Source organism: Cherax quadricarinatus, chromosome 80 (assembly GCF_038502225.1).
Source record: "Cherax quadricarinatus isolate ZL_2023a chromosome 80, ASM3850222v1, whole genome shotgun sequence".
In the NCBI taxonomy this organism is placed as follows: domain Eukaryota; kingdom Metazoa; phylum Arthropoda; class Malacostraca; order Decapoda; family Parastacidae; genus Cherax; species Cherax quadricarinatus.
Genome location: NC_091371.1, coordinates 4079065 through 4096564, shown reverse-complemented (window position 1 = coordinate 4096564; position 17500 = coordinate 4079065). Strand labels below are relative to the sequence as shown.

General features: G+C 38.7%; 1 protein-coding gene across 1 annotated transcript in view; it reads left to right on the top strand.

Annotated features, from left to right (window-relative positions):
• Window positions 1-11607: 11607 nt before the first annotated feature.
• LOC128702295 (T-box transcription factor TBX20) overlaps window positions 11608-17500 on the top strand; it is a 270944-nt gene continuing 265051 nt past the window's right edge. The window contains exon 1 of the mRNA XM_070102075.1: window positions 11608-12289. Within this exon, the coding sequence (XP_069958176.1) occupies window positions 12124-12289 (166 nt within the window). The 5' untranslated portion in view covers window positions 11608-12123. The remainder of the gene's footprint in view (window positions 12290-17500) is intronic.

Sequence of the window (17500 nt, the reverse complement as noted above, 5' to 3'; positions counted from 1 at the left end):
GTATTCAGTGGTGTGAGTGTGTGTGTGTGTGTGTGTGTGTGTGTGTGTGTGTGTGTGTGTGTGTGTGTGTGATCTGGTGTAAGACCAACAGAGTGCTTATCTACCCTGGGTGGGCTGAACATCGACTCTCGCCTCCCCCTAGACTCCTCCCATCATCTCCCCTTCCATCCTCTCTTCCCATCCAGTCCAGCCTTCCCCTCCTTCCTCCTGTCCCTTCCCTTCTTACCTTCCGCCCCCCTCCCCTCTGGACAAATGCCATGTAGGCTGGACAAAAGGAAGCTCTCGGTAGGTGACGTGAGAGATAAGAGAGAGTGAGGGAGCAGGGGTGAGAAAGAGGGGGGAAGGGTGAACGTGAGGGATAAGAGGGTGAGGGTGATGGAAGTAAGGGGGCACGCTGTGATGGGGCTTGGGAGAGGGGTGATGAGGCAGGGAGGGGAAGAACACAGAGAGAGAGAGAGAGAGAGAGAGAGAGAGAGAGAAAGGGAGGAATGGTAGGTAGGTAGTGGTGGCAAGGAAGAGGAAGTGAGAGAGGGGTATAGAAGATAACTAGAATTGAGAGAGGGAGGACAAGAGACACCACAATATATATATATATATATATATATATATATATATATATATATATATATATATATATATAATATATATATATATTATATATATTATATATATATATATATATAATATATATATATATATATAATATATATAATATATATATAATATATATATATATATATATATATATAATATATATAATATATATATATATATATATATATATATATATATATATATATATATATATATATATATGTCTTGCCGAATAGGTAAAACTTGCGATTTTGGCTTAAATAGCAATGCTGTTCTTGCCGAATAAGGCAAGCGACAAAAGGAAGGGATGCTGCTCTCCAAGCAGTTTCTAGACACTTCCCTTCCCTCTGTCCCTTCATACAATCGTGTTATAGTGTGACTTCTAAACTATTGTTTGGGGACCATGAAATTGACTTGTGTGAGGGTGTGCAACAGGGGAACCCTCTTCCCCTTTCTATTCAGTCTGGTTATCAAGGAGGTCACAGACGCGACTCTCCAGTGAGCTCAGTATCTCGTCTTGGATGATGGTACCCTAGCTGGCACTAAAGAATCTCTCCTAGAGGACACCAGAAAAAATAAAGACATGGGAGAGAGCCTGGGCTTATCTTTAAACCCCACCAAATGTGAAATAGTTTCTACCAATAGACAGATGATCAGAATATGAGTGCTGTTTTACGAGGAGCACGAGCCATTGATCCAGCCAACAGCACTCTCCTTGGTGCTCCTCTTGGGCCCAATGCCATTAATCTGATCCTAGAAAAGAAAATGTCAGGTCTCATGACGATGGAAGGCACGATGAAAAACATCGATACACATGATGCCTTCTACCTACTCACCAGCCAATTGCAGCACTGGCCTTCAAACAGTCAAGTTGGCATGGTCCCATTTCTGGAAAGGTGCTTGCCGACATGCTTAGGGCTGTAATATCAGACAGGAAGACTGCCCGTCTCCAAGCTGTGAGTGCACATCACTCTGAGGACTTCCTCCAAACAGTTCCCATTTCGGCGATGGGAATACGCCTGGACTCTAAGACTCTCCGTATTGCAGTGGCTCTCCGCCTCAATGCCCCAATTCACACAGAATATACGTGTATCTGCGGCGATGCGCAAGCCGACCAATGTGGTCTAAGTATCTGCTCCAAAACCAAGGGTTGGCATGCAAGACACAATGAAGTTAATGACATCATAAAGAGAAGCCTTGCTACAGCTGGATGCCCAGCCGAGAGAGAGCCCCGATCACTACCAGCCAACAATACTCACAACCCAGCAAACCACTCTGATGGGATCACCATCTATCCTTGGACGAATGGCAAGTTCTTAGCATGGGACTATACCTGCGTGTCGACGCTGGCTGTCACCTACATCCATCACAATGTCGGGCGACAGGGAGGAGCTGCTGATCACAGGGATGAGTACAAAATCGGCAAGTACAGAGACATAAGCCAACAGTATCAATTTGTCCCTGTGGGATCAGAGACCTTGGGATAATGGGGGTAAAGCGCCACACGTTTCCATAAAGAACTGGGTCCCAAACTCATCGACACCACCAGGGACCCGAGGGCAGCCACTTTCATGTTCCAGTGCCTCATTGTGGCCATCCAGAGGGAAAATTCTTGCTGCATTCTTAGCTCGCATCCGACTTCAGAGGAGCTGGAGAAGATTCATAATCTTTGATATAATGTACCAGTGTATTCAAGTTTGTATTTTTTTTGTCAGTGTATTCTGTCTGTAAATAAAGTTCACACAGAATATAAGGGTGGTAGGAGAAGAAAATATTCAATCAGCTCCGGGGAGAACCTTGAGTTTTCCCTGAAGTGCGTTTATTCTCTTCTCTGAGGATGAGGGTCCCCAGTACAGTTCTCGAGGTGGTACCTTCATTATATATATATATATATATATATATATATATATATATATATATATATATATATATATATATATATATATAGATACACACACACACACACACACACACACACACACACACACACACACACACCCTAAGGAAATTAAACAGATACGAAGCATTAAACTACGGAGCAGTGTCACTGACATGTATAGTATGCAAAGTCATGGAGAAGATTATCAGGAGGAAAATCGTGGAGCACCTAGAAATGAATGAGCTTATCAACGACACCCACGCGGTTTCAGGGTCGGAAAATCCTGTCACAAACCTACTGGAGTTCTATGACAGGGTGACAGTAGTTAGACAAGAGAGGGGTGAATAGGTTGCGTTTTCTTGGTCTGTAAGACTTTTGACAGTTCCACATAAGAGATTAGTGCATAAGCTGGAGGACCAGGCAGGTATAACATGGAAGGCGCTGCAGTAAATCAGGGAATACCTGTCGGGAAGACAGCGAGTCATGGTACGTGACGAGGTGTCAGAGTGGGCGCCTGTGACGAGCGGTTTTCCACAAGGGTCAGTCCCAGGAGCTGTGCTGTTTCTGGTGTATGTGAGCATGATGGAAGGAAAAGACTCAGAAGTGTTCCTGTTTGCAGATGATGCGAAGTTGATGAGAAGAATTCAATCGGACGAGGAAAAGGCAGAACTACAAAGGATCTGTACAGGCTGCAAGCCTGGTCCAGAAACTGGCTCCTGGAGTTGAACCCCACCAAGTGCAGTCATGAAGTTTGGGGAAAGGTAAAGAAGACTGCAGACGGAGTACAGTCTAGGGAGCCAGAGACTACAAACCTCACTCAAGGAAAAGGATCTTGGGATGAGTATAACATCGGGCACATCTCCTGAGGCTCACATCAACCATATAACTGCTGCAGCATATGGGCGCCTAGCAAACCCAAGTCATCTCAATAAGGAATCGTTCAGGACCCCTGTACACCCCTGACGTCCCACATCATAAAAATCTTTGAAAGAGTGCTAAGAAGCAGGATTGCAAATCACCTGGATTCCCAGAATCTGCACAATCCAGGGCAACATGGGTTCAGGGCAGGTCGCTACTGCCTCACAACTACTGGATCACTATGACATGGCCTTGGATGCACTGGAAGAAAATCAGAATGCAGATGTAATATACACAGACTTTGCAAAAGCATTTGACAAATGTGATCATGGCGTAATAGCCCATAAAATACGTGCTATAGGAATAACTGGGAAAGTGGGGAGATGGATCTTCAACTTCCTAACAAATCGAACACAAAGAGTAGTGGTCAACAGAGTTAAATCGGAGGCTGCCATAGTGAAGAGCTCTGCTCCACAAGGCACAGTACTCGCCCCCATCTTATTCCTTATCCTCATATCAGACATAGACAGAGATATACACCACAGCACCGTATCATCCTTTGCGGATGATACTAGGATCTGCATGAGGCTGTCATCTGCTGAGGACGCGGTTAACCTCCAAGAAGATATAAACAAAATTTTCCAGAGGGCAACGGTAAACAATATGATGTTCAATGAGGACAAATTCCAACTACTCCGTATGGAAAACTGGAGGAGATAATAACTAGAACAGAGTATACTACTGACTCCGGCCATACAATAGAGTGGAAAAATAATGTAAGGGACCTGGGAGTAGTAATGTCTGAGGATCTCACTTTCAAGGATCACAACAGTGCCACGATCACAAGTGCAAAGAAAATGATAGGATGGATAATGAGAACTTTCAGAACGAGAGATGCCAAGCCAATGATGATCCTTTTCAAATCACTTGTTCTCTCTAGGCTGGAATACTGCTGTACATTAACATCTCCATTCAAAGGTGAAATCGCAGATCTAGAGAGTGTACAGAGATCCTTTACTGCACGTATAAGTTCTGTCAAGCACCTTAACTACTGGGAACGCTTGGAAGCACTTGACTTGTACTCGTTGGAACGCAGGAGGGAGAGATATATCATAATCTACACTTGGAAAATCTTGGAAGGAATGGTCCCAAATCTGCACACAGAAATCACTCCCTACGAAAGTAAAAGACTGGGCAGGCGATGCAAAATGCCGCCAATAAAAAGTAGGGGCGCCATTGGTACACTAAGGGAAAACACCATAAGTGTCCGGGGCCCAAAACTGTTCAACAGCCTCCCATCAAGCATTAGGGGAATTGCCAATAAGCCCCTGGCTGCCTTCAAGAGAGAGCTGGACAGATACCTAAAGTCAGTGCCGGATCAGCCGGGCTGTGGCTCGTACGTTGAACTGCGTGCGGGCAGCAGTAACAGCCTAGTTGATCAGGCCCTGATCCATCGGGAGGCCTGGTCATGGACAGGGCCGCGGGGGCGTTGATCCCCGGAATAACCTCCAGGTAACCGTGTATGTCAGGCCTATATTGGAATATGCAGCACCAGTTTGGAACCCACACCTAACCAAGCATGTAAAGAAACTAGAGAAAGTGCAAAGGTTTCAAACAAGACTAGTCCCGGGGCTAAGGGGCATGTCCTACGAGGAGAGGTTAAGGGAAATCGACCTGACGACACAGGACAGGAGAGATAGGGGGATATGATAACGGCATATAAAACACTGAGAGGAATTGACAAGGTGGACAGAGATGGGACACAGAAACATTGGGTCACAATTGGAAGTTGAAGACTCAAATGAGCCGCAGGGATGTTGGGATGTATTTCTTCAGTCACGAAGTTGTCAGGAAGTGGAACAGTCTGGGAAATGGTGTAGTGGAGGCAAGATCCATATATAGCTTTAAGAAGAGGTATGATAAAGCTCATGGCGCAGGAAGAGTGACCTAATAGCGACCAGTGAAGAGGCGGGGCCAGGAGCTTTAACTCGACCCCTGCAACCACAACTAGGTGAGTACTTGTAGAGAAATCCTGGGGAGACATAATAATGATGCACAAAATACTCATTGGGATTACAGATTCCGGCGAGAGACAGGATGTTGGAGAGGAGAGACAACCAAGAGTCATTAGTCATACATACATCATAATTTTTTTTCAGTCTCATTGTAGTTAAGTGGGACGAACTGAACGAGAAACTGGAGAAGTCAGGAACCATTAGGAATTAGGAAGAGAGCCACGAGCTATGCTTCGACCCTGTAAAAGACAACTGGCTGAGTACACTGAAGTGTTTCGTGTAATTTAATTAGGTTTTCCAAATGTATCCAAAGATACATGGAAATTTTTATTCAAGGAGAAGAACATTGTAAATAGTTTTTTGTATTAATTATATTAAGTTTATCTGAATTCTTTAATATTACTGATTAGGTACCTCCGATATGGTACATTTAAGTGATCTCCTAATTCCTTCCTCTGTCATGGCTTTCATTTATATCTAAGAACGCTTCTTCCGATTGGCTTTAAATGTTTAACACTGGTATACTGTAACCTGTGAAAGGTTCATGTAATTACTGACATGCGTCTTCTCTTCAGTTTCAAATAGACCATTCCCAGTTTTGGTCTCCTTCTCAAATCGTAAGAGAACATCAACTGATCAGCTTCAAACGTGCTGTTACACGTTTGAAGCTGATATATCCTAACTAAAAGAGTTTTTTTTTTACATTGTAGGTGCCAGTTTGTTCCATTTTATTCCAACACCTCATCTGTTCTTATCTGGTAGCTCATCGGAGGCATGTAAATTCCGGTTTCTTAAGTTTCTTTATTTTTCCTTTTAAATTTTTATGTGTAGTGAGCCCATCAATATTATATTTTCTCACGGCTTTATTATAAAGCCGGTCGTATTCTCAGGTACGGTGCTATTTTCTTCCTACAAGATTTTTATTAATATCGTCAGAATGCCCCATCTGATCGGCTTCAAATTTTCAACACTGGTGAATTATAACTATTGGAAAGGCTCATGGAACTACTGGGTTATGTACTCACCTGTCGCATTTGTAAAACCGTCTTTATTATAGTTTGTGTAATAACTTGAGACGGTTTTTATGATCGACTTCAAACTTTGGACACAGATGTATCGTACTTATAAAAAGGTTCTCATTGTTTTGGAGTATGTAGATGCAAATTTACCAAATAGATTTTCAACTAATGTGACATTTTATTGTGGCAACGTTTCGTTCTCCAGGAGCTTTGTCAAGCTTGGAGAGCGAAACGTTGCCACAATAAAATGTCACATTAGTTGATCTTGTGTCCTTATACTTTACATATTGTCGGTAATTCTACCAACATATATACAAATATATTTTCAAAAATATTATATTTTACTGAAATAAATTTAGTATGCTTCTTGTCAACGTCTTCAGTCTTTAACAGCTGAGTCATTATATAAAAAAGAATAATGTCTTCTGATTTTTCAGTTGACTACCATGCATGTAGTTATTAAACTTGAATTGTTGGAGTCTTGACATTAACTAGGGAATGAGTCTTCTGGTCTGTTTTAAACTTTTAATGCTGGTATGTTTTTTCCAGAACATAAAAAGGTTTCTCACAGGAAGCTTTGCATATATTTTTGGGTTAAATTTCAAATTGATTTCTGTGCAATAACTGGACAATACCTCTTCTGATTGGCTTCAAACCTTAAAAGTTGTTGTATTTTTCTTAAAGATTTGAATTAACTTTGGGCTGTATACGTTCCAATTTCCTAATGTTATTGAAGATATTCGGAAAATTGAAATACTGGTTTTTATGCGATAATTTGTGAATTTCTCATTCGATTGTCCTCTGAGCTTCAACATGCACAACTTCTGAGCCGCTTCAGACTTAAAAATATTAGTTTCTGTGATATTGATATTTGTATGATAACTAGACAATGCCTTTTCAGAGTGGCTCTAAACTTTCAAAACTGGTGTATCTTGGTAGAAGGTTAGAACTGAGTTTGGGCTGGAGTTGCTAATTCATCATTTTAAGAAATTATGATAATTTCCATGTGATAACTTGTGACTGCATCTTCTGACTGTTTTCAAATTCTTCACTGCTGATACTTAACTGCATTGGAAACTGATATGTACCGTTTCTTTCGCGAATCACTGAGGTAGAGAAAGCTGGGCTTAGAGAATAAGGGAATATTATCGCAAAATTGATGTAGAGGGAACTGCGCTTAATTCTCGCTTAATTAACATAGAGGATCTGGCTTAGGGGATGCAGGGATACCCTTCACAGATCACCGAAGCAGAGGGGAGCAGGAGTATGGTATGTAGAAATACCTTTCTCGGATCATTGAGGTGGAGGGAGTTGGGCTTTCGGGATACGGGATATCTTTCCTTGTGTTATATGGTTCACCTATCTGTAAATAGACCGTATAATAACATAGGAAGAAAGGGCTGATAAAAATTTATAAGAAAAATAATAATACTAACAGTAATAATCATAATATAAATAATAAAAGTAATATATTGGTTGAGAAAAAGCTTCCTAAATTTATCACAGAGCACATCCTCATAACACTACACATTAATTAAACATTTAGATTTACATTCACTGCCATAAGTAGTTTATTGTGTACCTCATATCCATCCTGTGGATGGTAGTGGCTAGTTTATTGTGTACCTCATATCCATCCTGTGGATGGTAGTGGCTAGTTTATTGTGTACCTCATATACATCCTGTGGATGGTAGTGGCTAGTTTATTATGTACCTCATATGCATCCTGTGGATGGTAGTGGCTAGTTTATTATGTACCTCATATGCATCCTGTGGATGGTAGTGGCTAGTTTATTATGTACCTCATATGCATCCTGTGGATGGTAGTGGCTAGTTTATTATGTACCTCATATGCATCCTGTTGACGGTAGTTGTCAACAGTCAGAAAAATTCCTAATATGCCGACGTCTCATAAAAATTGGACTTTTTTCCCAAAAAATTTTTGCAGGTCGATAAATATATTTTTCATTGGCATTGATATAAAATGTTTTATTCTTGGACCAAACCTAACTTAGAAACCTTTATATATATATATATATATATATATATATATATATATATATATATATATATATATATATATATATATATATATATATATATATATATATATATATATATATATATATATATATATATATATATATATATATATATATATATATATACACACACACACACACACACACACACACACACACACACACACACACACACACACACACACACACACACACACACACACGTACGTTGTGCCGAACAAATAATACTCGTCAATTAGCCAGAACTCGTTTAAAATTAAGTCCTTTCTAAAAATTTCTTTTATATGTTTAAAGATACATATTTTTTTCATTTATGTTAATGTAAAAAATTTATAATTTTGTACCAAAAGAACCTTAGAAAACTTACCTAACCCTATTATAAAAAGCACAATTTAATTTAGCCTAATTCAACTAAATATATTAGGTTCAGAATGATTTTTGCGAAATTATTGCATGCACAAATTTTCGCTTGCCTTATTCGGCAAGAACAGCGTTGCTGTTTAAGCCAAAATCGCAAGTTTTACCTATTGGGCATGACATATAATCTTGAGGAATCGCTAAACCCTGAGGAATGGGAGGTAATCAGGTTTCATCTAAACATTAGGATGGTTCCAATTCTGTGGACCAAGAACCTTTTGCCGACTTCGGGGTATCTCCCTCCCTCCCCCTTCTTTAGAAAAATAACAAAATTGTTTAGTGAGTTGTATAAGATTTTTCAAGATTTGCTGAGAACAAATACTTCGAACCACTGATAAACAGCTTTGAACTATTCATAGACCCAAGCTGGTGTATGTTAGACCCAAGCTGGTGTATGTTAGATCCAAGCTGGTGTATGTTAGATCCAAGCTGGTGTATGTTAGATCCAAGCTACTGTATGTTAGATCCAAGCTGCTGTATGTTAGACCCAAGCTGCTGTATGTTAGATCCAAGCTGCTGTATGTTAGACCCAAGCTGGTGTATGTTAGACCCAAGCTGGTGTATGTTAAGCCCAAGCTGGTGTATGTTAGATCCAAGCTGGTGTATGGTAAACCCAAGCTGGTGTATGTTAGATCCAAGCTGGTGTATGTTAGACCCAAGCTGGTGTCTGTTAGTCTCAAGCTGGTGTCTGTTAGTCTCAAGCTGGTGTATGTTAGTCTCAAGCTGGTGTATGTTAGTCTCAAGCTGGTGTATGTTAGACCCAAGCTGGTGTATGTTAGTCTCAAGCTGGTGTATGTTAGTCTCAAGCTGGTGTATGTTAGTCTTAAGCTGGTGTATGTTAGTCTCAAGCTGGTGTATGTTAGTCTCAAGCTGGTGTTAGTCTCATGCTGGTGTATGTTAGTCTCAAGCTGTTGTATGTTAGTCTCAAGCTGGTGTATGTTAGTCTCAAACTGGTGTATGTTAGTCTCAAGCTGGTGTATGTTAGTCTCAAGCTGGTGTTAGTCTCATGCTGGTGTATGTTAGTCTCAAGCTGGTGTATGTTAGTCTCAAACTGGTGTATGTTAGTCTCAAGCTGATGTATGTTAGTCTGAAGCTGGTGTTAGTCTCAAGCTGGTGTATGTTAGTTTCATGCTGGTGTATGTTAGTCTCAAGCTGGTGTATGTTAGTCTCAAGCTGGTGTTTGTTAGTCTCAAGCTGGTGTTAGTCTGAAGCTGGTGTTAGTCTCAAGCTGATGCTGGTGTATGTTAGTCTCAAGCTGGTGTATGTTAGTTTCATGCTGGTGTATGTTAGTCTCAAGCTGGTGTATGTTAGTCTCAAGCTGGTGTATATTAGTCTCAAGCTGGTGTATGTTAGTCTCAAGCTTGTGTTTGTTAGTCTCAAGCTGGTGTTAGTCTCAAGCTGGTGTTAGTCTCAAGCTGGTGTTAGTCTCAAGCTGGTGTCTGAGCGATAAAAACTGAAGGAACTAGACCTGGAAGACGAGATAATAATTACGAGAGAGCACGTACAGATAATCTATTAAAATTATCAATTAGGAGGATAAAAGAACATAAAGCAGATGAGCACTGAAGTATATATATATATATATATATATATATATATATATATATATATATATATATATATATATATATATATATAAACCTTTCCAATGTTGCATACAAATTTATTCATGTCATAACAAAATTCACTTGGATCTAGCTGCAAATTTAATAGCATATAAAATACAAGGTAGAAACGGTGGAAAATTTAAAGGTTATTACATAAAAGTACTCTACATAAATTAATGTTTCGAGCAAGGGTTATGTATATAAATCCATAGTTGTATGTGTATATACTCTGAATTTACTGTAATCTTGATTTTAGGGATCAAAGTGTTTTTAAGTGGTGGAGTTAAGTTGAAATGCAGCTTTTATGATTATCGTACACTTAATGGGCTTTAAATTTAACGAACCGGTCAGAAAAAACTGGTTCAAAATGGGTTAAGAAATTGTGTCGATGTAAAAGGGGGTGAGAAAGAAGGAGGGGGGGCGCTGGGCCAGAGTTGGTTGAGGGGAATGGTGGTGGGGTAGCGGTTGGGGCCCTGTGAGGGAGGGAGGGGAGGGGGAACAAGGTGTGTAGTAGTTGAGTGAGAGAATGTGTGGGCTGGCGAGGTCTCAGATCATGTGTGCTGACCAACCTTCCACCACCGACGACTTGCGAGAGCTTTTCACTTATCGCCAGAGTTGCCTTCTTCCCTCTTTATTCTCATTTCCTCTGGCTTATCCGTGAATTATTACGCCCTCTTGATCGGCTCTCTCAGACCTCTGATACACTATGACTTGTATTTTATTGTGAGGTGTATGATTATTAATAATGAGATGGAGAATAAATATGTTATCACGTGGAGCGGAAAATAATAGTGAACTTGGAGCTCATCATTCTTGTAGCTCCTCCCGGTGGAGGAGTTGAGGCGATCATTGGTGCAGCCAACACTTGGCTCTCCGTCAGGGAGATGCTCTGGTTGGCCCGACCAAAACTACTGATTGTTTGCTCAACTTATCAGCCAATTGTAATAACAAATCTGAGTTATTCCTTTTTCTCTTTGCTGAGTGTTATTATGCGTGTGTATTTTACCAGGCGCTGCAGAAGAAATGTATGATTGTGTGATTTTTTTGCTAGTGGGTTCTATGGTAAAAGAGGAAGATTTTAGTTAGCTGGGAGGAGCGAGCGAGTAGCGACAACAATATGTTGGGAGGAGCTCGGAAGGTCCCGCCTCCAGCCAGCCACACCACCTCATAGTCCTGACTGTTCATCAGTTGGTGATCACTCTGTACAGCGGGTGGACACTTGAACCTCACTTGTTGCCATCTAATTAGTGGAATATGAGGTGTCAGTGATGTACCAATCTCGTAGCTGTGACTTGGCATCCCACCTCCTCAGTGTAGCTTAGGAACTCAGGTTCTCATAAACCAATGCGCTTCAAGGAAACGAATATCTCGCATTTTTGACTCGAAACGCTAGACTGCGCAGGTGCAATACGGGAAATTTGCTCTCGCATAAACAAACTACTTAGCGCGTGGTGGGGGGGTAAATACAAGCCGCTGCTTGAAAGGTGAGGAGAGCTGACGGCTGAATCAGCAACTCCCTGTGTGTGAGGAACCGCTGGCAGAGGCATACTAAGGCCAGAGGAGCCACCATTTGCCCTGCAGCACTCCAGCAGCGACGGCAGAAGCACCAGGCCCACCAATATTTGCTCTCTGCGGTGTGGGTGGCCACACAGGCACCTTGTGGGTGTATACGGCCGTGCTTCTGCGTCAGTAATGCTTGCCGGAGGTCTGGAAGAAGCTATGTCTGGGTGCAAGCCCCGTGCCACCGACTTCTCCATAGCGGCGATCATGTCCAGAGGGTCGGCGGCGGCGGCGGCAGCTGCTGCGGCAGCGGCGTCAGGGCTGCGACACGCTACCTCCCCTGGCTTACCGCCCCTAGGTGAGTCCCTCAACACAACACTCTTAATTAAGATAGTCCCTACCACATTGTCTGACTCCTTCAGCGCGTACGTTATTTTTATCAGTTCTCTAAAGATGATAAATTAAGGAGGAAGTAGTTTTAGAGGTTCAGAAAGGGTCTTAACATTAGCCAAGGGGGGTTGTGTACCACCAGCTCGCCTCCCTTCCTTTACCTTTGTTATTTTATCGTAAAAATCCTTTGAGCGAGCAAGGGGAGGGGGGCTTTCTTGCCAGCGCCGCCATGTCTATTGATTTTCACACCACGACAGCTACTTCACTCTTTATTGCAACTTAAATTGCCTAATTAAATAAAATGCATTTTTTTTCAATTCCCGAAACTATTTTTTTTTTTTGGAAGGAGAGGGGGAATTACGGAATTTATTAACGTCATATTCAGTGTCATTTCTGAATATAGATTTACAAAGTACTGGCGTCGGTGGAGTTTCATTATGTGTAGACTGAGAGTTTGGTTTAATGTGTGTCGTGGAATCAAGTATAGATTTACAAAGTACTGGCGTCGGTGGAGTTTCATTATGTGTAGACTGAGAGTTTGGTTTAATGTGTGTCGTGGAATCAAGTATACTTGATGCCTAACAACTTCGTTGAGCAAAACGGCAGTAACCCTGTACAACAACGGTAATATGTACTGAAAAAGTATGTTAATAAGCCATGCAATATATGATATTTTATTACAGAGATGTTTAGCCCACAGGAACTTTATCGGTTGATAGTCCCACGTGGGCGAAACGTCTTCTCAATACAATAAACCGCATGTTGTGTCTTTTTAACATATTAATAATCTTCTATATAGATTGTTAGGTTGAAGGGTTTTAGACAGGAGCACTAAACCCTCAAACCCACCATAATTACCAGCCATATAACAGACCTTAATCCCTAATATAGGGAGTGAATTCATACATTAAAAATTAAGAAAACATGGTATATATACAGTAAAAATTAAGAACAGCGTATATACAAGGAAACTAGCTTTTTTCGGTGTATATACAACGGGAAAATGCGGTGTATATACCTGAATGGATTTAATAAATTACTTTTCCATTTATCTCCAAAAGTTAAGTCTTGCTAAAACTCCCGACGTGTTAAGACTTTTGACAAATTAACCAAGACTAAGAAAAAAATATGAAGTTCACTCATGAATAATTTAATCAGTGGAATTTATCTTTAGTTTCTATGTATCAATGTTTATTATTTTTCACTTAGAAAAGGAGGCTTATGACATTTCGCTCGGTCCAGAACTATTGGCAGTGGACCAGGACGGACCGAAACTCGGTATAAGGTTCCTCTCCAAAGCACGGGTTTTAAAACTGGTCCAGCAACGGTATTGTGACTTTATTATTCACGGAGATGGTCAGTATAACTCTGCAACTCTGGGAGTCTTAAAACCTTGTTAGATTTTGAAATTGAATCTACGTATTGCTATTTACAGCGCTGTTTTTTTTTTTTTTTTTGTATCAACACTGCTGTAGACCACAACCAAAGTTTTAATACTTTTATGTAAATTGATGTCATTTCTTGATGTTTCACTGATTCATAGTTCTTCACTATGGATCTTTACGGATGTCTTGATGCTTGTTAAGGACTCTTGATCCTGAGAACTGGAGTTGTCCTCCTCTTTCCTAAATGGAATCTAATTGCTTCCCATTCCCCAAGCGTTGTAAGACTCCCACGGGTCCAGCTTTCCCCCCCTCCCCGTGAATGTAATAATAATAATAAATAATAATAATAATAATAATAATAATAATAATATACTGCGGACAGGTCGTTATTTTACAAAACCAGAGAAGTTTTGGAGTTTTTAAGTTATTTATATTATAATTATTAATTTATATTAAATATTTCGGAGAGCGCTAAGCCCACGGAAGTCGTACAACAGGGTAGCTCTAATCCCTTCGATCAAGAGCTCTTCTTCCATGGCGAGTATGTACGCCGGAAAGGTTAATTTTTTGGTATTGACCGCAGAAGGCTTGTGAAGTGCTCTTGATCCAAGGAAGTGCAACTTCCCTTTGGGTCAACGTGATTACCTCCCATTTCTCATCGCTTCCCAATGACTATAACAATTAATATATATTATAATTAATATAAATGATAATACACAAATTTTAGTGCAGCTGCATTTCTCGCCTCGATCCGCACCATAATGTAATATATATAATATATATATATATATATATATATATATATATATATATATATATATATATATATATATATATATATATATATATGTCGTGCCGAATAGGCAGAACTTGCGATCTTTTCTTAAATAGTAACGTTCATCTTGCCATATAGAACAAGTGAAAATTTGTGTATGCAATAATTTCGCCAAAATCATTCTGAACCTAACGAAAAAAATTTATTTCACTTGGTTTGTTTAGTATTAAATTATTGTAAACAAATCTGAAATATATTTAGTTGGGTTAGGCTAAAATAAATTGCTCTTGTTATAATAAGGTTAGGTAAGTTTTCTAAGATTCTTTTGGTGCAAAATTAAAAAATTTTGCATTAACATTAATGAAAAAAAATATATCTTTAAAGGCATAAGAGAAAATTTCAGAAAGGACTTAATTTTAAATGAGTTCTTGCTAATTGACCAGTTTTACATATTCGGCACGAATATATATATATATATATATATATATATATATATATATATATATATATATATATATATATATATATATATATATATATATATATATAGAATGTGTGTGTGTAATAAATTTATTATATTTGTAATTTAATGGGTAGGCTAATTGAAGGCCTTTGTTTAATGAATGAACAAATGCGCCGCTAAACAGGGGGTCATCTTAAGCAGTAAAAAAACAAAATACTTCAAGAGGTTTACAGGTATTGTAACCCAAATTGTTAAGATTTTTTAAAGCATATATATTTTAATCTGTATTGAGACATATTCTAGGGATCAGAAAACATCATTGTCTCTAGTGATGAGCTACGTTCCAGCTTTAATGACAAGTGCAGTCGACAACCTGACAACCTAACAATGTGTGTGTGTGTTTATATTTATGTCGTGCCGAATAGGTAAAACTTGCGATTTTGGCTTACATAGCAACGCACTTCGTTCCGAAAAAGGCAAGAGAAAATTTATGTATGCAATAATTCCGTAAAAATAATTCTGAACCTAGCGAAAAAATATTTCATTGTGTTTGTTTATTATTAAATTATTGTAACTTATCTAAAATATATTTAGTTGGATTAGGCTAAATTAAATTGCGCTTGTTATAATAAGGTTATATAAGTTTTGGTACAAAATTACTAAGTTTTATATATATATATATATATATATATATATATATATATATATATATATATATATATATATATATATATATATATATATATATATATATATATATGCAAAACAACCACTCTGAAAGAATAGAGAAATTCCAAGCGCTTTCGTGACTACTCACATTATCATAGTTCCTTGATAATGTGAGTAGTCACGAAAGCACTTGGAATTTCTCTATTCTTTCAGAGTGGTTGTTTTGCATATTCTAAAATCACCTGTTTACTGTGATCTTATTGTGTGTGTGTGTATATATATATATATATATATATATATATATATATATATATATATATATATATATATATATATATATATATATATAGTCATCGTAATGTTGATAAAATGTTTACTGGGATTGAGGTCTTTAATTACCATGGTATAGTTTTAATAACTTTCTCCACTGGTCGTTGTAAGTTATCTCTCGTACTAATTTATATATTCAGTATATAAGAATACTTTTAAAAATCACTCGTTCGTGGATACATACTCTGTATGTATCACCCTTGTATAACCCAGTTGGGTTTAGCTTTTTTAATATGTTAATTATTGTATTTTTAATTAGTTTTAGATTTTGTCGCCGAAGTGGCTAGTTCATGCACATCCATTTGTCTTGTGGATGGTAATGGCACCCCATATCCATCTTGTGCACGGTTGTGGCTAGTTTATTACGCACCCAATATCCATCATGTGGATTATAGTGGAAGTGCATATGGATATAAATTTAGATATGCTCCTGTTAACCCTTTTGGGTTAACAGGAGCACATCTAGATTTATATCCACAATGGTGTTATCTCTTGCTAGAAAATAAATAACATCTGCTTAATAAGTCTGGTATCTTATTTTCACTAATACGTTACATTCTTCAGTGAGTAAACAATCACGTTCCAGCTTCGACTTTTAATTATTGTAGACGAAATAAATAGAAAATATATAGATTGGTACATTATTATTATTATTATTATTTAGTAGTAGTAGTGATATTAATCTTATTTTTATTTTCATTAATCATTTATTCATATTCATTTTATTATTGTTGTTATTATTGCAGAAGCGCTTAATGTATCGGTCATACAGCGCCTGCGGTGTGGGAGGCAATAAGTTCCTGTCTTAATCCAATTCCTTGGATCAACACTGAGTATTACGATAATGCGCAGTGATTATTTAACTCTGATAATGTTTAAATTATTTTTTTGTCAAGTTATGAAGTGAATTTACGAAAATTTTCAAGACTTTCGTAGTTTTTCTTTTTACCCGATTCTCAGGAACAGTGCGACCACTTAGCCCATACTGGTTTAGCACATCTTTTGAATGCACTGTAAATAGTGATTGACCCCCACAGGTTCAGCGCTTCCCAGTACATTTAATAATGGCGTTAATTTAATAATTGACGTTAAACTGTTGTTAAAGATAATTATAGACGTTAAACTATTATACGTTCAACGATTGTTATAGACGTTCAACTTGTATACGTACAATTATTATAGACGCACAAATATTGTTGACGCACAACGATTGTTTTAGACGCACAACTATTGTTATAGACGTTCAATGTGTAGACTTACAGCTATTGTTATAGATGTAAAATTGTCATGGACGTTACTTAAAGTTGCTGTATCGTTTTGACGTTCGTTTGTCGTATCGTCGTCTTGAAGTTTGTCGTATCGTCGTCTTGACGATTGTCGTATCGTTGTCTTGACGTTTGTCGTATCGTTGTCTTGACGTCTGTCGTATCGTCGTCTTGACGTTTGTTGTATCGTTGTCTTGACGTTTGTCGTATCGTTGTCTTGACGTCTGTCGTATCGTCGTCTTGACGTTTGTTGTATCGTTGTCTTGACGTTTGTCGTATCGTTGTCTTGACG